The sequence below is a fragment of the Chaetomium globosum genome, genomic scaffold (genome assembly GCF_000143365.1).
Source record: "Chaetomium globosum CBS 148.51 scaffold_5 genomic scaffold, whole genome shotgun sequence".
NCBI lineage: Eukaryota > Fungi > Ascomycota > Sordariomycetes > Sordariales > Chaetomiaceae > Chaetomium > Chaetomium globosum.
In genome coordinates, this window is record NT_165980.1 from 3,221,323 (window position 1) to 3,241,295 (window position 19,973).

The 19,973-nt window shown below is 56.4% G+C and overlaps 8 protein-coding genes across 8 annotated transcripts; 2 read left to right on the plus strand and 6 right to left on the minus strand.

Moving 5' to 3' along the window:
• Positions 1-547: 547 nt before the first annotated feature.
• On the plus strand, positions 548-1,371 carry CHGG_07891 (cytochrome c; the record flags this gene model as incomplete). The annotated part of the gene is made up of 4 exons (XM_001225546.1): positions 548-557; positions 936-1,126; positions 1,193-1,287; positions 1,347-1,371. 4 exons carry the CDS (start codon positions 548-550, stop codon positions 1,369-1,371), a joined length of 321 nt encoding a protein of 106 aa, XP_001225547.1.
• An 866-nt stretch (positions 1,372-2,237) lies between these two features.
• On the minus strand, positions 2,238-4,608 carry CHGG_07892 (uncharacterized protein; the record flags this gene model as incomplete). The annotated part of the gene is made up of 3 exons (XM_001225547.1): positions 2,238-3,793; positions 3,998-4,347; positions 4,499-4,608. The coding sequence occupies 3 exons, from the start codon at positions 4,606-4,608 to the stop codon at positions 2,238-2,240; spliced, it is 2,016 nt and encodes a 671-aa protein (XP_001225548.1).
• A 1,124-nt stretch (positions 4,609-5,732) lies between these two features.
• Positions 5,733-6,233, minus strand: CHGG_07893 (uncharacterized protein; the record flags this gene model as incomplete). Its single annotated transcript, XM_001225548.1, has 2 exons — positions 5,733-6,113; positions 6,183-6,233. The coding sequence occupies 2 exons, from the start codon at positions 6,231-6,233 to the stop codon at positions 5,733-5,735; spliced, it is 432 nt and encodes a 143-aa protein (XP_001225549.1).
• Positions 6,234-7,448: 1,215 nt separating this feature from the next.
• On the minus strand, positions 7,449-8,828 carry CHGG_07894 (uncharacterized protein; the record flags this gene model as incomplete). The annotated part of the gene is made up of 4 exons (XM_001225549.1): positions 7,449-7,657; positions 7,723-7,875; positions 7,940-8,128; positions 8,198-8,828. The coding sequence occupies 4 exons, from the start codon at positions 8,826-8,828 to the stop codon at positions 7,449-7,451; spliced, it is 1,182 nt and encodes a 393-aa protein (XP_001225550.1).
• An 853-nt stretch (positions 8,829-9,681) lies between these two features.
• On the minus strand, positions 9,682-11,103 carry CHGG_07895 (uncharacterized protein; the record flags this gene model as incomplete). The annotated part of the gene is made up of 4 exons (XM_001225550.1): positions 9,682-9,889; positions 10,056-10,491; positions 10,553-10,596; positions 10,751-11,103. 4 exons carry the CDS (start codon positions 11,101-11,103, stop codon positions 9,682-9,684), a joined length of 1,041 nt encoding a protein of 346 aa, XP_001225551.1.
• A 637-nt stretch (positions 11,104-11,740) lies between these two features.
• CHGG_07896 (uncharacterized protein) lies at positions 11,741-14,558 on the minus strand (the record flags this gene model as incomplete). The annotated part of the gene is made up of 5 exons (XM_001225551.1): positions 11,741-12,129; positions 12,191-12,903; positions 12,955-13,437; positions 13,639-14,169; positions 14,461-14,558. 5 exons carry the CDS (start codon positions 14,556-14,558, stop codon positions 11,741-11,743), a joined length of 2,214 nt encoding a protein of 737 aa, XP_001225552.1.
• Positions 14,559-17,072: 2,514 nt separating this feature from the next.
• CHGG_07897 (uncharacterized protein) lies at positions 17,073-18,259 on the plus strand (the record flags this gene model as incomplete). The annotated part of the gene is made up of 6 exons (XM_001225552.1): positions 17,073-17,102; positions 17,163-17,198; positions 17,291-17,363; positions 17,420-17,507; positions 17,568-17,661; positions 17,714-18,259. The coding sequence occupies 6 exons, from the start codon at positions 17,073-17,075 to the stop codon at positions 18,257-18,259; spliced, it is 867 nt and encodes a 288-aa protein (XP_001225553.1).
• An 844-nt stretch (positions 18,260-19,103) lies between these two features.
• CHGG_07898 (uncharacterized protein) lies at positions 19,104-19,934 on the minus strand (the record flags this gene model as incomplete). The annotated part of the gene is made up of 2 exons (XM_001225553.1): positions 19,104-19,505; positions 19,593-19,934. 2 exons carry the CDS (start codon positions 19,932-19,934, stop codon positions 19,104-19,106), a joined length of 744 nt encoding a protein of 247 aa, XP_001225554.1.
• Between the last annotated feature and the right edge of the window lie 39 nt (positions 19,935-19,973).

Here is a 19,973-nt window from a genome sequence, read left to right on the forward strand (position 1 = left end):
TGACAGACAATTACAATTGGTGACCGGATCGGACCCTCGGCCTTCAGCTAGCAATTCACGGATCAGCGGACGTTGGGGTGCGGCTCAATTCGGGCACTTGGCGAGTGCTCAAAAAAATCGCGTGCGACTGTTGCTGCAGGTCCCTCTTGCTATCCCGTTTTGGCTAGCGCTCTTCTCCCCTCCTCGGGGATGTCAGTCTCAAAAAGCAGGGAAGGGACAGGTCGGATGAGGTGCCGGTCATTCCCGAGTTTGCCCGGAGAGACTGACTAACTCTCAGAACCTGATTGGCCCGCGTTACTAAAAAGTGGGCAGAGTTTTCAGACCCGCTGTGGCTCGCCTGGATTGAAGCAGAGCTTGGCAGCGGTCATTGAAAGAAAAATCCGGTACGGCCCATGCCTATGGCGCAGCGCCAACTAACACCTCACCCTGAATTTTTTCTCGAACTCTTTCCTGCCTTTCTCACATCCAACCTCAGCTCACGATACCTGCTCCTCTCCAGCTACACCGAACTTAACGCACTTTTAACTTTTAATACCCAAACATCAAAATGGCTGGCGGTATGTATACAATGCCTGTTACTCGCTTCCGCTCTCCCGATCTCGAATATGCCCGCTTGCCGCTGTGGCCATAGGATGGCTACCTTCAGCCATTGGCACCCCATACACGACTGGGAGGCTCGTAGGATGGCTTGCTTCGTTTGGCCACACCTTGCACCTCGAAGTCTTGGAGGGGGTTCGCCGCTCTCGCTTATGGAAGCCCAGGCTCCTCACCGGCCGCAATCCTGCGTCATTTCCCGGGCGCAAACCGAATCGCGAGCCAGCGAATGAGCCACGGTTGTCAGAGCACTACACAGCGGAACGGGCTGTTCGAGAATTATCAGCACACGTCTTTCCATCGATCCGGCAGGAACAGCTAGCTGACGAGACTCGCCATAGGTGACATCAAGAAGGGTGCTGGCCTCTTCAAGACGCGCTGCGCGCAGTGCCACACCGTTGAGCAGGACGGCGGCAACAAGATCGGCCCTGCGCTGCACGGCCTGTTTGGCCGCAAGACCGGCTCCGTCGACGGCTACGCCTACACCGACGCCAACAAGCAGAAGGGCATCACCTGGGACGACAAGACTCTGGTACGTTTGCCTTGGCATACATAGCCTTAGACATGGCCCTGGCTTTTCTTGCTAACACTCCCTCAGTTCGAATACCTCGAGAACCCCAAGAAGTACATCCCGGGTACCAAGATGGCGTTCGGCGGCCTCAAGAAGGAGAAGGACAGGAACGACCTGATTGCGTATGTGCTCCTCTTCTACCCTGTTTAGTTCCCACAGCATACTGACGTATACCTCGCAGCTACCTCAAGGATTCGACGAAATAGATCTCGCAATAACCGGGATTTCGACGTCGTTGTATTACTAGCTACACCAATTCATCACAAAAAAGCGAATCCCCACCGCGGGATTGCCGGTTGCGGTTGCGAGGGAGACAGGGAGTTGGTCCGTTTTTGCTATGGCTTTTTTGCATTAGACGGGACGGCTCTTGTACAGCACTCACAACAGCCATTTACTACTTCTACTATTTTGTACCATAGAGAGACGACGACGACACTACAACTAGACGAGATGTCCTCGGGCGGCGCAGCCTGATTGATGAAGAATGATTCCCACTCCTCAAGACGCCTTCCAGTTCTGGTTTTTTGTGCAGCGGGTTGAGTTGGGGCGTGTACATGTGAATGAGTGCGCTGGCGTTGAGACAGGAGACAGGCTAAATGCTTCAGTTGCCGAGATGCCGAATCCCGAGAAAGCACTCGTCTACAGCGGGATGTCCGAGCAGTGACGACAAAAACAAGAACAGGGCAAAAAAGAGTACGCTTCCCCATTGATAACATGCCGCGGAACTGGTTGGACTTGAGCTGCGCGCTTGACTGCAGCCGCACATTCCGTCATCGGTCAGCGTCGTGGCCCCAGTTATAGCCAGCCAAGTTGCTCTGATGCTGCGGGCACTGAAATGGCAATGGCGGTTTTCTCGTAGCAGGGTGTTATTACCGTGGTCACCGCTACACCAGCAGTGACCAGTCGCCGAGGACAGCATCTATCAATCACAAACAACAGAAACAAAAAAAAAAAAAAAAAAAAAAATTGAGGACATGGAATAGGCAGGCAGGTAGATACACCAACAACATAATATATTCACCCCCAGCCTCACCCCCAAAATTCCCAACTATATCCCTACCCTACCCCTACCCTACCCCTCAAGCGTATACCTCCCAGCATCCTTCACACTCGGCTTCGTCTCCCTCAGCGCCCTCTCCCAGTCCGCCGCCGTGATCACCGGGTCGGCCGCCGCACCTGCAGCGCCGCCGCCCCCACCCGTCCGCTGCATCAGGTAGGCCCGCTCCAGACAGGCTTGCGCCGCCGCCTGCATCAGGTTGCCCAGGTCGGCGCCCGAGAAGCCCGTGCAGCGTATGTCGAGGGCGACTCTTTCGAGGTCCGCTTCGGGGGTGGTTGTGGTGGTAGGGAGGTCGGTCATGTCGACGTCGGTGCCGGCTGCTGTGGCGGCCTCGAGCTGGCGGCGCTCGGCGCGGGCCTTGGAGACGGTGTTGCGAAAGAGGGTGCGCAGGATGGCGACGCGGTCCGGGGCCGAGGGCAGGCCGACGTAGATGCTGGTGCCGAGGCGGCCCGGGCGGCGGATGGCCTCGTCGATGATGTCGGGCCGGTTGGTGGCGCCGATGACGTAGATGCCCGAGCGGTCGCCGACGCCGTCGAGCTCGGTGAGCAGCGTGTTGACGACGCGCGCGCTGGCGTCCGAGAGCGAGTCGTCGCGCCGCGGCACCAGCGCGTCCATCTCGTCGAAGAACAGGATGCAGGGGGCCGAGGATTTGGCCCGCGCGAATAGTTGTCGCACTGCTCGTTCCGACTCCCCCACGTATTTGTTGAGTAGTTCTGGGCCCTTGATGGAGATGAAGTTGGCCTTGGACTCGTTGGCCACCGCCTTGGCCACGAGCGTCTTTCCGCACCCTGGCGGGCCCCATAGTAGAATACCCGCGGCCGGCTTGATGCCCACGCGCGTGAAGAGCTCTGGGTTTTTGATGGGCCCGATGATGGACATCTCAAGCTTCTTGCGCACGTCGTCGAGCGCGCCCACGTGCGCCCACGTCGTGTCCGGGATGGTGCTGAAACCCTCGCGCTTGGAAGCGGGTTGGACACGCGATACGGCGGACTTGAACTGGCCCATGGTGATATGGCTCTCCTCCCAGGGCGCGCGGCGGTGGTCTTCGAGGAGGACCCAGTCGCGTTGCTTCTGCGAAGCCGCGGTGAGGTAGTCGGGGGCGCCCAGCGCGCGGGCTTTGCGGAGGAGATCCTCGAGCTTGCCGCGGCAGCTGCCGGACACGGCGGCCTTGACGACGTACTGGAGGTCACTACCGACGTAGCCGGGAGTCAGCTTGGCCAGCTCCCTAAAATCAACGTCGTCTGCGAGGCTGAGATCGCGGGTCAAGGACCGGAGGATGTGTTCGCGTGCTTTCTCGTTTGGCATCCCCATGTCGATCTCGGAGCTGAAGCGGCGGCGGATGGCCGGGTCTAAAAAGTCGGGTCGGTTGGTAGCCGCTAGGACTACCACGTTCTTGCCCAGCGGGGTTTGTTGTTTAATGCGGTCCATGCCGTTCATGATCTCTGCCACGATACGGCTCTCCATTCCCTTGTTGGCGCTCTCTCGCCTCCCCGCGATGGAATCAATTTCGTCGAAGAACACGAGGCAGGGTGCGAGGCGAATGGCCTCGTCGGAACACGTCGCGGATGTTCCTTCTCGGGATTCACCCCGATGTGCCTCCGACGATGGACGGCCCCAGACACCGGGGATGAAAGGCAGCGCCTACGCTCCCGGGCGACGGGCATGGGCGAGCGTCGTCTTTCCGCAGCCCGACGGGCCGTGGAGCAGGACGCCCATTGTCATAGCGGTAGCCCATCTTCTCGCAGGCCTCGCCGGCACAGAGCGGAAAACCACACCTCGTCCCAGCAGCCTGTCGAGCGTATCGTCCACACCGGCAATGTCTAGAATAGATACGTTTGATGGAGGGCTCCGGTCGACCTCCTTGGGGCCACTCTTCCGCTTCTTGGGTCGCGGTTCCCCATTCGCTTGCCTGTCCCCGGTAGTGCCAGGAGTATCCATGCTGGGTGCCCTCCCAATAGCCTCGGGTGGTGGTGCACCAGGCGTTGTAGCTGGTGTCGCAGCAGGTGTGATGGTAGAGTCTGTACCGGCGCTCTTCTCGCTCTTTTCGTTGTTCGCGAAACCCCAAGCCTTGGCGATTTGGCGATTGATGATATTCTGGTCGCGTTCCGCCTTTGCCGCCTTTATCCTTTCTTGATCTTGGGCCTCGAGAGCATCGTCCGAGTCTTCCTGCTCGTCCGCTTTTGATTGGTCTTTCCGTACCGCCAACACGCGCTCGATGGACTCTTCCAGCGTCTTCTTCTTCTGGCGGGCAAGGCTTGAGTTTGAGCGCTTGATACTGTACGTAGACCGATCCTACAGTGAGTCGGGGTTTCCGCCCGCTTTCACTCCCTTCTTCTTCTAGTTTGAGAATAATTTGGTAAACCTCACGGTCTAACCCCAATCTCATGTTGCCTCCTTGCCGCCGTGACATGCCGTGTGTTGGTATCAATAAACAGAACAGAAAAGGAATGAAGAAAATAAAGTAAAATGAGGAAATAAAACAGTGAGAGCCGTTTACGGCGTCAGTCTTGTCCGATCCTGACAAGTCGGTTTGGCTGTGGCCGAGATGTGCTTGCTTGTGTGATCATGAATGAGCTCGGTTAGTGAAATGCAGTCAAAAAAAAAAAACTGGAGAGCATTGAAGGGTACCGCTGCCGTACAGTGCCGCGGTGTCCATATAACGGTATGATGCTCGAACGTTCCCGACTTCCCCCACGATACCCACCTAGTTTACTTAGAAGTTAGGTTTGTAGTTTTTAATTCACTGACTGGATCTGGTATATTCTCTTATCTCGTTTCTTCAAGCTAACCGAGCTACCATGCGACAAGAATGGAGCACAATGTAGTTGCAATAGGTAGTGTTTCTTTTCGCACTGTGGCACAGCCAATCAGAAGGCGGGGGATGACACGAGATTGGTCGAGATGAGAGATGAGGGATGGAGAGGAGAGATGGAGAGAGCTGGGGGAAGACAGGAAAAACTTAGAGGAGAGAGAGGTGGGGGTGGGGGGGGGGGTTGAGGGGTTGAGACATAATAGGAGTGAGAGTCACTATAGGGAATGTGAAAGAAGGAATGGAAATATGGAGGAAAGATTGGGAGAATGGCACCAGCCCTAACCCTCGTCATCATCATGGAAGTCGCCCTCTCAACTAGTTAGGGAACAACAACTTGGATGGCTTAAATCTTGTGGTAGAGAAGGTAGGTAGCATGGTCAACACAAAATCTGTCAGCAATCCGTCAACGACCCCCCTCCAGCATCCATCCCCATCAATCCACCACCACACCAACTTCCCCAGCCTCCAATAACTCCTCTCATCGCCCTCGGCCGTAGCCCTTGTCCTCGGAATCCAACCTCGCCCATCGGCCCCAACCCCTTTACCTTGTCATCCACCAACGCTCTCGCCGCCAGATTCAACGTAAACACCAAACTGTTCTTCTAACACCCATCACGGCGCGCCCTCTCCCACACCCGGCCCAGCTCCAGCACCCACAGCACCGTCACGTACAGCGCCCACACGTCCGACTTGTGCGTCTAGCACCCTTTCCGGGGGTGGTCTCGGTGCAGTTCCGGGGCCTTATATGATTTCGGGCCGACGGCGTCGCCGCCCGCGGCCGCGATGACCGATCCGAACTCGCACAGGCCGAAGTCGCCCAGCTGGAAGTGGTGCGTGTGGGGGCCGGTGGTGTTGTAGAAGATGTTGTCGGGCTTCACGTCGCGGTGGACATACCCCAGTTCGTCCAGGTAGGCGAGCGCGGGGAGCATCTGGCGCAAGACTGAGTTGGCGAGTTGGGGCCGTCGCTCGGGGGGGTAGGTTTCGTTGAGGCTGGCGACGGTGCCCTCCATGAGGGACATGACGATCTCGACTCGGGGGCTGCCCCACCCTTGCGAGTGAAATGATCGGATGATGTGCGACTGGGATCAAGTGTTAGTCGTGGGATATAAAGGGGGTTAGAGGTGTGAGGGGGATATTGGGACGCTTACATGATTGAGACTGGGAAGAATGCGGCCCTCGCCCCGGTAGGCAAGAGCCATGATTTCTTTACCGTAATCCCCCTATTGCAACAGGACCTTGACGGCGAAGAGACGGCCGGTGCCCTTCTCGCGGGCTTTGTACGCGGTCCCAAACGAGCCACGCCCGAGGTCACCGACAAATTCGTAGTTCATCCTGTTGACTCTATTCAGGGGTCATGATACAAGCTGCACACCAAAACGACCCAAACTCTCTTCCCAAAGGGCGGTTTATATATTTAACCATCTGTTCCATCATGGCTAAAACTATGTTTCACGAACAAATATCTCGATATCTTTTTCAACCTTTCACACCTCACTGCACACCTCTGCCTTATCTATCCCCAGCAATGAGAGACGACACGGACTCAAAACTCAAACCGCCAAAGCCATCGATACGACGTATAAGTTCCTGCCTTCAAGACACGCCCGAGTTGCCATTCTCATCTTCTCTCAGGTAACCATCGGTCAGCTACCGTCCTAGCCTCGTTCCCCGGCTCGTCATCCGTGGCATTCTCTTCGGCTATAGCAGGAACTACGGCAGGCGCCCCTTTGTCCCCCTTTTGTTCCCCCTTTCTTCGTCCGCCAACAATGTATTGCTACCATTTTCTGATTAGTTTGGTCAGTCAGCCAAACTGTTTGTTAACAAAGAAAGGACTTATCTCCTAACATCTACCCACCCGACTCTCTCGGTAGAGGTAGTTGGAGCAGGCAAGGGCGAGAACCGTGGTCTGCTATTCTCTAATCACCGCATCAAATACAGTCAATCACAGCTTTAATCATTAGAGACGCTAGAATGTGCTCCATTCCCAAGTTCGTATAACCCACACGCTAGACTCTCCTACTTCCGCTCCGATGTAAAAACGAATGATGCCTATCCGCCTCCTCTCGCAACAAGTGAGGAGCAATTTGACAAACCCCGCAATAACAACGCCCTTTCCCTTTGACGCCCACGTCCCAAAGGGAAGAATGATGTGAAGACGAACAGAAAAACCAATGCAAGATACGCAGCCCGTTATATGCACCGTCCGCCACCGTCCAGGCAGCTAAGAATCCCATTCCCACCGTCCGTCCAAATTTGTACAATTTAACCCCCAGCTAAACAAGCTGGCGGGTAGAAAAAAACCACGGAAAAGCAAGGTGACATGACGCCCGAGCCAAGTAATAGACGGACAGAGATAGCGGGAATACACAAGGCCACATGACATACAGGGATGAAAAAGCCCGAAAGGCAAGGGGTTAATCCTCCCAAGCCTTGATACGCTTTTTCAAGAACTCAAAGGAGGAAAAGAAGACGGCATTCACAGCACACGACCGGCCCATGGACACACCCAGACCGCGGTACATGTTGCGTTGGAAAAATCGAATCTTGACGGGCTCGACGGTTTGGCCCTTAGAGTACATCAGGGAGTTGCGCTGATAGATTGATTTCGCCGAGTCGACTGGATCTGGATTGGGGAACGTGGATATTAATTAGATGGCTTGTACATTCAATATTGGGGGGGTGGCGTACAAATCAAAGCCCACGAGACGATACCACACAACCCTCCTGCGACCAAAACGGCGAGTGGGTTCGAATGGGTGCCGTCACCCCCGAAGGTGGTCAGGAGCTGTTTACTGCTTTCGTACGTCATGAAGTAGGTTGCTGTCCCGAGCGTGTCGCGCACTTCGGAATGGGGTTAGTTTTCGTCCTTGCCATGAATGACATAGAAAAGGGAATGAATCCTTACTGAGGTGTAACCTGAACCCCGTGTACAGCCCACCAACGCCCCGGTGCTTGATAATATTTCGAAGTGTCTTTAGCGTCCCTTTGTTCTGATAGCTCGCGGCGATCGCATGGCTCTCCGGCTTTGGGCAGTTCTTCTTGTCCGCCATCAGAACCGACACTTGGGCGCTGAGCTTGGTCAATTCGAAAGGGCCTGACCATGACAGTCAGTATCACAAACCCCGGTCGATGTCCAATCTCAAGCTCCCCGAACTTAACTCACAGGCTATGACAGTGATACAGGACCCGGCTGTTGCACCGGCCGCACCAAACGTCGCCACGGTCCACATGTTCGGGTAGCTGCCCGTCGAGCTGACGTGCCCCATAACATCGACACCAAAATTACGCTTGACCCAGTCGCAGTAGGCGTACTTGGAACGTTGATAGATGGAAAAGGAGACGGTCCGCACGAGCGTGATGCTAGCCATGGGCGCCGTGACGCCGCGGAAGAAACCCCGGAGCTTCTCCTGGTTGTAGGTGTGCTTGACGCAGTCCAGAAACCCGGCATACTGGTACGTTTGCATGCGTGTCTTGACGCTGTCGAGCGGAAACGTCGTCAGAGTGGATAGTACGCTGGAGGCCGAGGCGGCCACCTCAACGCGGTAGCGCTTGACTAGGCGCTGATAGCTCGAGACCGCATTGTTGCTGGGTGATGTTGAGTCATTGGAGGCGGAGGAAGAACTGCGACTTAAGGCAACCATTGCGGCTGCTGTCGCTAATCGGGGGTCCGGACAGATATCCTCATCATCGTTGGTGTCATCCCGTTTTCTCAGGTTCGTGTCATGCTTTTGTGGTTGCTGTGCCAATCCCTGCTGGCCATCTTGATGCTGTGAAGGGGACGAATACGAAGGCATGGTGGGAGATAGAGGACGACGTCCATAGGCTGGACCATTTTGTAGGAGAGGTGCGTGGTGGTGGTGGTGGTCGTTCTGGGTGGCGGTCTGAAACTCCGCAGGCATGCTATTTCCTGGCTCTTCCCGTTGATATTTCTCGTTGTTTAGCTTCTTCCGTCCGCTCTCTCGTATCGTGTCGTGTTATCGCGTCTCGGCAGGGCACCTCTCACGTAGCAGCCGTTAGCCAACAGACAGTGGTCTCGGGGGCGTCCGAGACCAGAGTCATCAGCAGCACGGTCGCGAAAGGGCCTGGGCCAGCGGGTGAGGGTCCATAAGAACCCCCGCCGGGTTGGTGAAAGGGATGCCCCTTGTCGTTCTCTTGGATCAATGGGCGGTCGGGTGCAGCATCAACGGGATCCGAAATAAAGGAGAAATGGGTGTATGGTTGACGATAGAACTGAGGGAGAGGGGCAGGTGCAGGCGTCGATATGGATGCCCTGCCCGTGGCGGGTCGGGCGTCAATTGGCTGATCGGCGGACGGCGGGGCCTTCAACTTCGAGTCGACTAGGTTGTGTAACGGCGATTACAGCTCGATGAGTATGTGGTGGAGGAGGCGATGGTTGGCGGAGCTTCAATTGCGGGGTTGCGATACAAAGAAGCTGCCTTCCATGTGGTGTGGTCCCGTCATGGATGGGAGTGCAGGTCGGAAAGCTCAGCTCTCTCTGCCACAAGCGAGTTGCAAGCATTGGAGATTCTGGAGCATTTTAGCGCGGGGCCCCGACCTCGGTGACTTCCGCCACATGTCTTTTCACCAAATTCAAGCAAGGAAAGAGGAATTACGAGCTGTGTCGGAGCTACTTGCAGAAGCGGGGGACTATGGGGAGATCGCCACACCACCGTTTGCCGCCGTTACGTTTATCGAGCGGTGGTTGGCATGCGGGACAGGCGACGATGGCTTCATGGCTGGTGAGCACTTGAGCAGGGGTAACGTCATTGCTGCACCATCGCTTGCCGAATTGAGGAGGGTGTCTGCAGCTAAGCGGAGCACCACCAACACCTCCCTACACCGGCAGCGAGCCGGCCTGTGATTCTGTCTCATCTGCACTTGGTTTTGAATTCATGCCGGGACGAAGTGGCCGCATCAGAAAATAACTCCTAACTTTGACAAAATGTATCCACCGATATTCTCCCAAATCCGCCGATGAGCAGGACATGAGCAGGACATGATGCCACCGCGATCCCTTCCACCGGGCCACGGGGTGTGATAGCCGATACCCCATACTTCCCTGCACTTTGGCGCCAGTCTTCAAGCCAACTGCACACCCTGTAGATCTGCTGCGGGCGATCCGTAAGAGGGTCCTCGAATTTGGGGTAAGAGTCGCTCGATTCCTGAATGGCAGCCATTCGACCAGTCGCACTTCCTCGGAGTGAGTGCAGACTACAATCAGACCCTCATTGGGGAAGCCGAAATGCAATTCCAGTTCCGTGGTGAAACCCGCTGCTGTGCACCGCATCGGCTCGGCTCCCACCGGCATCAGCCGCAGGCGCGGCCGAAGGGCTGCTGAAGCTCGGCAACCGCAACAACGGCGAGGGGGAATCCCCTTAGTGGGGGCGCGGCATTGGGGTCGTTGGTTGGCAACCGTCAGCCGGCAGCCGGTCCGGCAGACAGTACCCGCGATGAGTTCTCAACAAGGCTGTTCATCGCAGACACAAGCCCATCGTATCATTGAGCATGGCAACCGTACGTTCATAATGATCGTACTGCGTTCCGCTGATGGGGTCGTCCTGCCTTTTTCGACACATCACACATTAGCAATGCACTTTCTCAACAACTGCACCCCGAGAAGGAAGAAAAGGATGAAAAAAAAAAAAAAAAAAAAAAAAAAAACTGAAGGAAAAAGTGAAAAAAAAAGTGAAGAAAAAAAACGGGAAAATCAACTCACTCCTTCACCTCCTTCCCCCCCTTCCTCGCCTTCTCCGCCTTCTCCTCCCCCATCTCCATCTTGCGCACCCTCAACCGCCACGGCATGCGCGAGCGCTCGTTGGCCCGCTCCCAGTGCACGCGGCACAGGTTCTTGAGAATCTTGTGCTCGAGCCCGCGCTGCTGCGCCGCCGCGTTCATGAACCAGACCGTGTGGCGGACGCGCTCCGTGTCCAGCGTGCCGTGCGGGTCGCGGAAGCCCGCCCGCAGCTGCTGCGTTATTGTCGTGCGCGAAGGCTGCGAGTATTGTACGGCTCGCAGGGTGGCGCGGAGCAGGCTACGGTAGGCGTGGATAAGCTCTGGGGAGGCGGCCATTTCTTTTTCTTTCTTTCTTTCTTGGATTGTTTTTGGGGGTGGTGGGTGAGGTGTTGCGGCTTCTGTGAGTGGCGGTGGTAGTTTTGATATGAGTTGACGGTGAGTTGGGTTGAGTTGAGTTGAGTGCAGTTGAGTGGAGGTGTGATGCTGGGCTGTTTGACTACCTTACTTGGTGCACGGGCCAATCAATGATCTCGGCGAGCACATTTTACTCTCTCACCCGTGGTCAAGAGGATGAGAAAAAAGCCTCCAGATATCATAGCTGCTAGATTATGCAGTCGAGTAGAGCATGTATTGCACGGCAACAGAACCACGGTAAACGGGTCGGAATGGTGGCGGGCAAATCGAACTCTTGATTCAACTCTGCGGCGGCTTACAGAAACGACCCCATGCTACACACCCACTGGACTCCACCAGCAAACACTTCTAGATAGAATACCGAACCAAGAATCATTAGGTCCCAAGAGTAGAAAAGAGAAAGCATATCCCAGAATACCCTGCCATCCCAGCGGCAGTCACACGCATCCGCGCCATCTATATGCACCGAGCGATACCCAAGCCCAGGAACCACCCACCCCACCCATCCAACGAGTCTACTGTGTAGCTAGTCCCCATTGGTCCTCTAAACCGCACCCGTCTAGTTCTCCCGCTGCTCAACAGCCGCATACGCCCCACCGCTCCCCTCACCACTCCCTCCCCGTCCAATCATCTTGGAAAACCACCCACCTACTCCCCCAGAACCACCACCACCACCCTGGCTGGGCTTGATATCGGCCTCCACATCAACGGGCGGCTCGATGTCGAGCCCCGGGATTGCCGCGCTGGCAGCGTGCCTGCCCAGCGGCGATCTATTTCTCGCGGCATCAAGCCCGGTAATGGGCGACGCAGGCCGTAGGAGCGCGTCCGACTCGGCGTGGATGGCTGGGGTGCCCGCGGACGGGGTGTTGAAGGCGCGGGTCGAGTCGCCGAAGAGGACGTCCATGTCCTCGAGGCGGACGCCACACGTTTCGGGGTAGAGGAAGTACACTGGGACGAGAGAATTAGACACGGCATGGCTTGAGGAACAAAGGGCGGGTGGGGGACATACCAACTACGAAGCTGACGGCGCAGAAGAAGGCGTGCACGAGGTACAACCGCCAGGCAATCAATTCCTGCAGGATAGGCGTCATCTCACCCACGAGAAAGTTGAATGCCCAGTTCGTGGCTGTCGATAGACTGGCGCCCTTGGAGCGGATCTTGAGAGGCAGGATCTCGGGCGGGTAGAGCCATGGGATAGGTCCCCACGAGTATCCGAACGCCGCATTGTAGATGACTACGAGAATGACGACCAGCTTTGGCGTGGCAGGGATGTCGAGATACTGCACATACGCGATCAACGACAGCGAAAGCGTCATAGCAATAGCGCCCGAGAGCAAAATCGGCCGCCGGCCCCAGCGGTCCACGATATACCACGGTGGGATGGTTGATAGAACATAGGTGATACCGTTGATACCAGCCATCAACACGGCGGCGTGCCCGATCCACCCGGCTCGCTCAAAAAGGTAAGGCGCGTAGTACGAAATGACGTTGATCCCGTTCAGCTGGGCTAGCGCCTGCGCTGACATGGCGATGAACACGCGGCGTCCGTACCGCTTGAACATTTCACCGTACGTGCGCTCGCCCTCTTGGCGCTGCATGAGGACGTTCATCTTGATGTCGCGGAACTCGTCGCGGGCACGAGGGTTGTGGATGTCGCCACCACCGTAGAGGTTTGCAATGACGACGATGCCCTCCTCGTCATGGTCGTTGTCCAGCAGCCATCTGCGAATCGATTAGCATATGGAAAAGGCCTCAAGGGGCAAAAAGACGTACCTGGGTGACTCGACAATGATCAAGCTCCCCAAGCCGAGCAGGCCGCCCATAACGCACTGCATCAACAGAGGTAGACGCCAGGACAGGTCACTCTTGATGTACATGCAGAAATAGTCAACCCAAACCGAGGTAGCGTAGCCAATGATGTTCCCGGTGAACTCAATGCACGCGAGCTGGCCCCGGTTGTGAGGAGGCGAGATCTCGGACTGGTAGACCGGCACGATGGTCGACAGCATACCAACGCCGAGACCAGCCAGAACTCGGCCCGTCATCATCATGGCCATGTTCACCGCAAAACTCTGCATGGCGCCGCCGACGAAGAAGACGCAAGACCCATAGAAAATGGTCCTCCGCCGCCCGATGATGTCACCGACCCGGCCGACCACAAGGGAAGATATGAAGGCGCCGACTTCGAGGATCGCGACCATGGTCGCGATCTGCACCGGAGTCGGGTCATGGAAATACTCTTTAAAATACTCGCCGCTGGATGGGAGGTGTTAAACAGGTGGTGCTGGTAGTGACGGGGAAGGGGCTAAGCTTACATGATGATGCCTGACATGACACCTTGGTCATATCCAAAAAGAAAGACACCTAATGATACAAAAATCGAAGTAAAATACCTATGGCAAGCGTCAGCACGACGCACAGATGTGTCAAGTTGCTAGGCTGCTGGGATTAACCGACAGTAACGGCTTGCCCGTTAGGCCGTGGATCGAACTCGACCCGCCCGTCATGATTGCGGCTAGTAGGCGTTCTGCCCTGGATGGCTTGCGGTTGCCGATGTTTGGAATCTGGATGGCCTCTTTGTCGATGACACCAGCGTGCCGAGACGTGGACCGGCTGCTCCCGGAGGACAGCGGCTCTCTGTAACGAACCCGCTTCGAGTGGCGGTTGTGGTGTTTCTTCTTCAAGACGCCCGCGAGGGTGTCGTCGCCGTCGAGCGTCTCTGTCACCCGCTCGCGCAGAGGATCTTCGTCGTCGAGCTGCTCGGCGATGTCGCCCGTGTCTGTACACGAACTGTCGTCTTCTTCCGACTCAGATGAGTAGCCGGGATGGTCGACGGGGTGGCCGCGGCCGTGGGGTGCAAGCAGTGAGGACGCCTGCTCCCGATTGCGTTGGAGGTCTGGTCGCTCGCCGTGGGCGGGAAGTGTGCGGAGGGGGATGTTGGAGGGAAGCCTGGTGGGATTGGAGGAGGGAATCTTGAAGGTAATGGGGCTGTTCGGCAGCAGCCCGCGTCCGCGTGGAGTGCAGATGCACAACGATTGTGGGGGAAGTCGGGGGGTGTTGTCCGAGCTTGACGGGATCCGCTGGTGAGGGACTCATCGGTCAGCTGTCACGAGGGTTGCCGCAAAGAGGATGAGTCGGGTCTCCGGGTCTCGGGGTCACGGCGGCGGTGCAGAAGAATGGTTGGAGATGGCAGCAGTTGGCGAACAGAGGGACCGCGCCGTCCGCTGGAACACTCGCTAGCGGCGCGGCACCCCCATGGCTGCCAAGCCGCTAACCCACCATACAGGGGATGACCCCTGTTCACAGCCAACTTTCTGAGCTTTCTGTTCCTCCTGCTGCCTCCCACGGCTTGCCAAGTATGCCCTCTGGGCGCACATCACTGCAAATCACTACGAAATCTCGGCAAGGCGGCACCGCAATCCTCGACCCTTTGCTTCTGAGCGGTTAAACTGCGGTTTTGTCTCACCCCTTTCAGGGTCCACGGGACGGCTGAGAACGTCACGCGGAGTGTGCAGTGGGATTCGCCTCTGGAGGGCACTTCGTCATCTGGGCAAGAATCTCAGCCTGGCGACCCAGAAAATATCTATCAGGCTGACGGTCCAGATGAGGAGGGGCAAATGGGGTCAAATGGGATGGGGTTCACTCCGCACAGACGGAGTGAAACAAACCGTTGCGCACGAGCGCTACTTATTTTCCCCGAAACGGGGCTCTGAAGGGATTTGACGAAATTAAATCTCAGTTCCCCGGCCGCCGGGCTCGCCTGGGCGAGTCCATCGTGCGTTGGAGAGGGCGGCCGTCGTGGTGGCGTTCACGGCCAGGCAATATCCCAGCTTTTTCGACTGTTTTGAGATTCGCGAGATCGAACGGAATCAACCACCACCGCCTTCAAAATTTTCTCGGTTTCTGATGTTGTCAGCCATCAGCCAACAGCCCGGCCGGGACCAGCCGTGCCGCCATTAGGCCGTCGGGTCTATGCCGAATCTCGCGACCGTCTGCCCGGTCAGATTATGGCCCAAAACGCAGTGTGTAGTTATGGCCTTCGGACGGCGAATACGTGATATGGTTAGGGGCTCGGGGACTCAGGCGTGGACTAAGAGCAAAGTTATCGCCCTCTTGTCGCCGAAGTCATCCGGAGCGGCAACGGCTTGCAAGGCACTCCCGGAGCGGAAGTCTCGCGCATGAATCGCCGGGCGGCGCGAGGCGGCGCAGGCTGGGCACCGTGGGGCCGAATCCGCCGATAGTGGGACACAAGAGCCCGCGGTGCTGCCGCCTCTGCCTTCCAAGTACATACATCCACACAATGCATACAATGCATACAATGTCAAAGTGTTTAACTGTGTACACGCACAGTTGGTGGCTCGGGATTTTTAGATCTCGCAACACCTGGGACAGCAGAAATAACTAATGATCGTGGGTGTAACAGCTTCCATATGGCTATTTCGGTTGCTAGCATCTGTCGAGGATGCGAATCTGAGACTCGAGAGCACCATTGGACCAAACAATGCCCTTGGGAAAACCCAATCTCGGATGGGCGCATGGACCGACTGACTCGCATGGCCTTGGCTGGGATATTGAAGGGAAGGCCATGCACCAACCTTTGGGATGGCCCACAACGACGGGCCGGCGCCACAGGCCAACCAGTCCCAGCCGACCAGTCCTTCAAATGTGGCTTGGACAAAGACGTGTTTCGGAGCGTCGTCATCGGCCTCTTTTTCAGCACCCAACTCATCATGCATACACGACCCCCAGGTTCCAATCCATCATACTACCATAGTTATTGTGAAGACGAAAGTCGTGGAAAGTCGTTTTCGGGCTATCCTCCGGGCTGCTAGCCCAATCTCTCTGAGCCACCAATTACGAAGTACAGTGACAGGAACCGCCTGTTTTCACCATCCCTTCTAAGGTTTTAATGGCAAGAAACTAAGGACATCCCTGCCGCCACACCGCGCCGACCTGCGCCATCCCGTCAGCAGCATAGCCAACGGACATTGCGAAGCGCTGCATATATATAGATTTTCCAGACGATGTACCTACATGTGGACACACAGGCGCCAAACGCCATCGTCTGGAATGCATCTGTCTCTGAGATCGCGAATGCTCGGTTCGAGGGCAGGAAACAGTTCCATGCTACCGTTCCAGCCAAGTGAATCAAAGCTGGTTGGATCGAATCTCTCTCATCTCGCCAAGTGGCTGGGCCTTGTCCCTGGATAGGAAAGTGCCCAAAACCCTCCGCCCAATCGCGACCTCGAGATCCTTGTGTGGGCCGGTCTCCGTGCCACGCCAAACGGGGCGCGCCATCTTGCGTTCCTGCCGAGTTCCCCAGCCTGCGACCGGGGCATTGAGTTTTATATTGCGGAGCTGTGACCAAAACCCAGCCGGGCCCTGCGCTTCGCTCTCAGTCCGGTCACCACAGCAATCATCCCGCAACAGCGCGGTCGCCCGCCCGAAGAACGAGCCGAAAACCCTTCTGACGCCGTCTCCGAAGCTGCCATTGCATGCGCGCATAGCATCACAGAGCCATTGGACAACATTGTATGAGATAAAAGAGGAGGATTTCGCATTTGCAAGAGAGGCAGGCTAGTTGTTGGGGACTCGGGTCATCAGCTGCACAAGGCTTGGGGTTCAATTCAGGTCCCCACCGCCATCCACCGCCAACCACCGCATATCCCGGCCAACGCTTCGTGCGCGCATTCGAATGGTCGGTGAGAGACGAGGCGGGCGAGGAAGGACAGGAACACAACAAATTTTCAGCTATACACAAACAAACGGTGTTCCATTGTGCATTTAATTGATTTCGCCCAAGCAAAAAAGAACACGCCCCGTCGCATCACGGCCGCGCCGCTCCAACAGATCACAGACCACATAGCACGGCCGGGGTCTCACATTCCACAATGGGTTCAACAAAGTTTGGCAATTTCAATGTGAGCGACAAACAGGCCATGAGCGGGAAAGTGCACATAACTAACCATGTCACCACATAGGAATTCTGTCGCGACGCCACGCTCCCCATCTGCAATGTGAGTGCGATGCACAAAGAAAAACTTTTCATCGCTTGAGGGACATCTGCTCACCTCAGTCTCTGCAGCTTCTATCAACCACAGGCAACCAGTCAAGGCCATGGGATGATGAGTGCAAGTTGAAGGGCATCCCTCTGTCTGATGAACGGCAGCTGGGCAATCTTGGTTAGTGATATTCTTCCACAGCCACCCTCCTATGCCTAGCAACTGACACTTTCCAGGGTCCATAATACTATGCGGAATTGCAATCGTCATCAGCGTCTTGCTATTGCTTCGCTCAGAAAGGAAACGGGCAGCTGTCGGGCGGAGGTAAGTCGGCCTGGGTGTTCATCGGCCCCCTTGTAATTTATGCGCTAACCATTGTGGCAGAGAAATGCAAGCGTTCCTCGTAGGATATATACTGATCTCAATATGCGAAATTTTCTCAGTTGGGGATTTCCCTTTGGATAACAAAGTGCGATTGGTGAGTAAACTCTCAATTGTCGAAGGCGTTCCCGATCTCACCGATTTTACAGGCATTTAGCGCCATTCATATCGGCGCCATTGCGGCGACCACATGGATCCTCTTCCTCAATGGCATTGTTGGATACCAGCTGATGGATGACGGGACTCCATTTTCCCTCGGCCTCCTCCTCGGCTCCTCTCTCCTGTTCCTCATCGGCGTCGGCTACATCGCCCTCGACACCGGCTTCTCCTTTACCCAGTATTGGGACTCGAGCCGAACCGGCGTCAACAGACACATCGCGCTCTATGTGCTGTACCTCCTCCTCCCGCTCTTGTGGATCGTCCTCTACTTCATGCTAGAGACGGTGCTTGTGCTGAGGGTCCTGGGCGAGACGCGGCCCATGATGTTCCTTGTCTCTGCGGCGGTTGCCTTCGCCGCGGGTCAAGTCTTCGACTTCGTGGTCAGCCCGTACATTTGCAACGGCACATCCGGCGCGATCGACGGCGCCCTCTTTGAGACCCTGTTTACGCTAGTGGCGGTGGTTCTGGTTTGGTTTTTCTGGTCCAGCATCACCGAAGACGACTGGCCGGTGGACCCTGGCAACCCTTACCCTTAAAACACGGCCCATCGAGATCGAGATACCCGCGTCCTGATCGACGCACCACACGGCAGGCAGACAACAAGGAGCATTGGAGTTTGGGGGTTGGGATTTCACGACACTCTTTTTTTTGTTGATACCTTTTTGGGGGCGGTTATTTTTGCTAGGCGGAATGTCGGCGTCCAGCGCGAATCGAGTGCGAAATCGAAGAGAACAGACAAACGAAAAACGAAAAAGACAACAAACCGGAAATACGGAGGCAGAAGCATACCGAATAATACACGGTGCGAGCGGGCACATTTGCATTCGACTGGCCGAAGGGTCAAAAAGACAGCTTGGCCTGGTGGCCACTGGGTTTGAAACAGCAACAATTTGGAGCGGCGTCAGCGTGGTGTGATGAAGGAGGATCACGAAATAATGAGCAGGGGTTGATTTTGGGGCGGGGATATGGCCAGCGGTTGTGTGTTGTTTATGGCAGCATGTATTATTGGGCGAGAACATGTTTGGCGTCTGTATACCCCGAGAGACGATGATGTGAGTAGTTAATGAGGATTAAGGTGTCTAGCAAGATTTCCAGTAAATCAAGAGTTCATTCATTCTACCATTGGGAAACCCCCAGCGCTGGACCTGAAAACACGCTACCGATCAATACTCACTAAGATAACAGTAAACACGCTACACGCTATCGATCCATACTCACTTACATAACAGTACGGGGTATCCAAACCCCTAGCATTAATCCTCCCCTTTCCCAGCACAGCGGTATTCAACAAGCCAACAACCCAAAAGCCATCACCGTACCCCCCATCCCGTCCCCCTTCCACCGCACACACAAATACCTACCAAACACGTCCGCCCCACCCTACGGCCCCCTCCTCAACCCCAACTTCCGCAAATGCACCCGCGGAAGCACCCCCACCAAAATCAACACCTCCGCCGCCACCACCCACCACAGGGGCACCTTCATGACCGCCTTATTATAATCCGTCTCCACCGCCGCCGCCACCGTCGCCAGCAGCAGCACCAGCGCCGCGTAGCCCGTCCACCGGTGGTACTTCCACAGGGCCTTGGCCGCGTCCTCGCCGCCCCAGACGCGCGGCACCGCCCAGATGGTGAAGCCGAAGAGGTATTGCAGGAGCAGGAGGATCAGGGTCGCGGTGCCGAAATAGGCGTGCGCCGAGTGGAAGTGGGCGAGGTGGTTGCGGTGCTTGTTGACTTCGATTATGGTCGTGCCGGAGATGAAGAGGGCGAGGGAGAGGAGGTGCTGGAGGACGAGGTGTTAGTGGTCGGTTGGGTGGTGGGGGGGGATATGGCTTGGGGGGAAGGGGTGGAGGCTGGCTGGATGGCTTACTAGGAAGAAATGGTCGCGCTGGCCGAGGAGTTTGGCTGCTGGGGTGGTGGTCGGTTGGAGGATCAGGATGGCTTGTAGGACGGTGAAGACACCGAGCGATTGGAGGAGGGGATGAGGCGTGACGAGGGCGTGGGTTTGGTGTTTGAGGACGGACGTCCAGATGACGGCGAGGAGGAGTAGGGCGCCAACTTGGGCGATCCAGCCCGTGCCGAGAACAAAGTTGCGAGCTATCGGCGCATCAGGTTTCTGTGTCGCGTCGCCGGGTCTTCCGAGCAGAGGCTCACTCTCGGTGGGCGGTGCGGGAGGGTCGGCTTGCGCCGGTGGTGTTTCTGTGGAAGCCATTTTGGATCTACCACGCAGTTGCTTGACAACCTCAAGCGG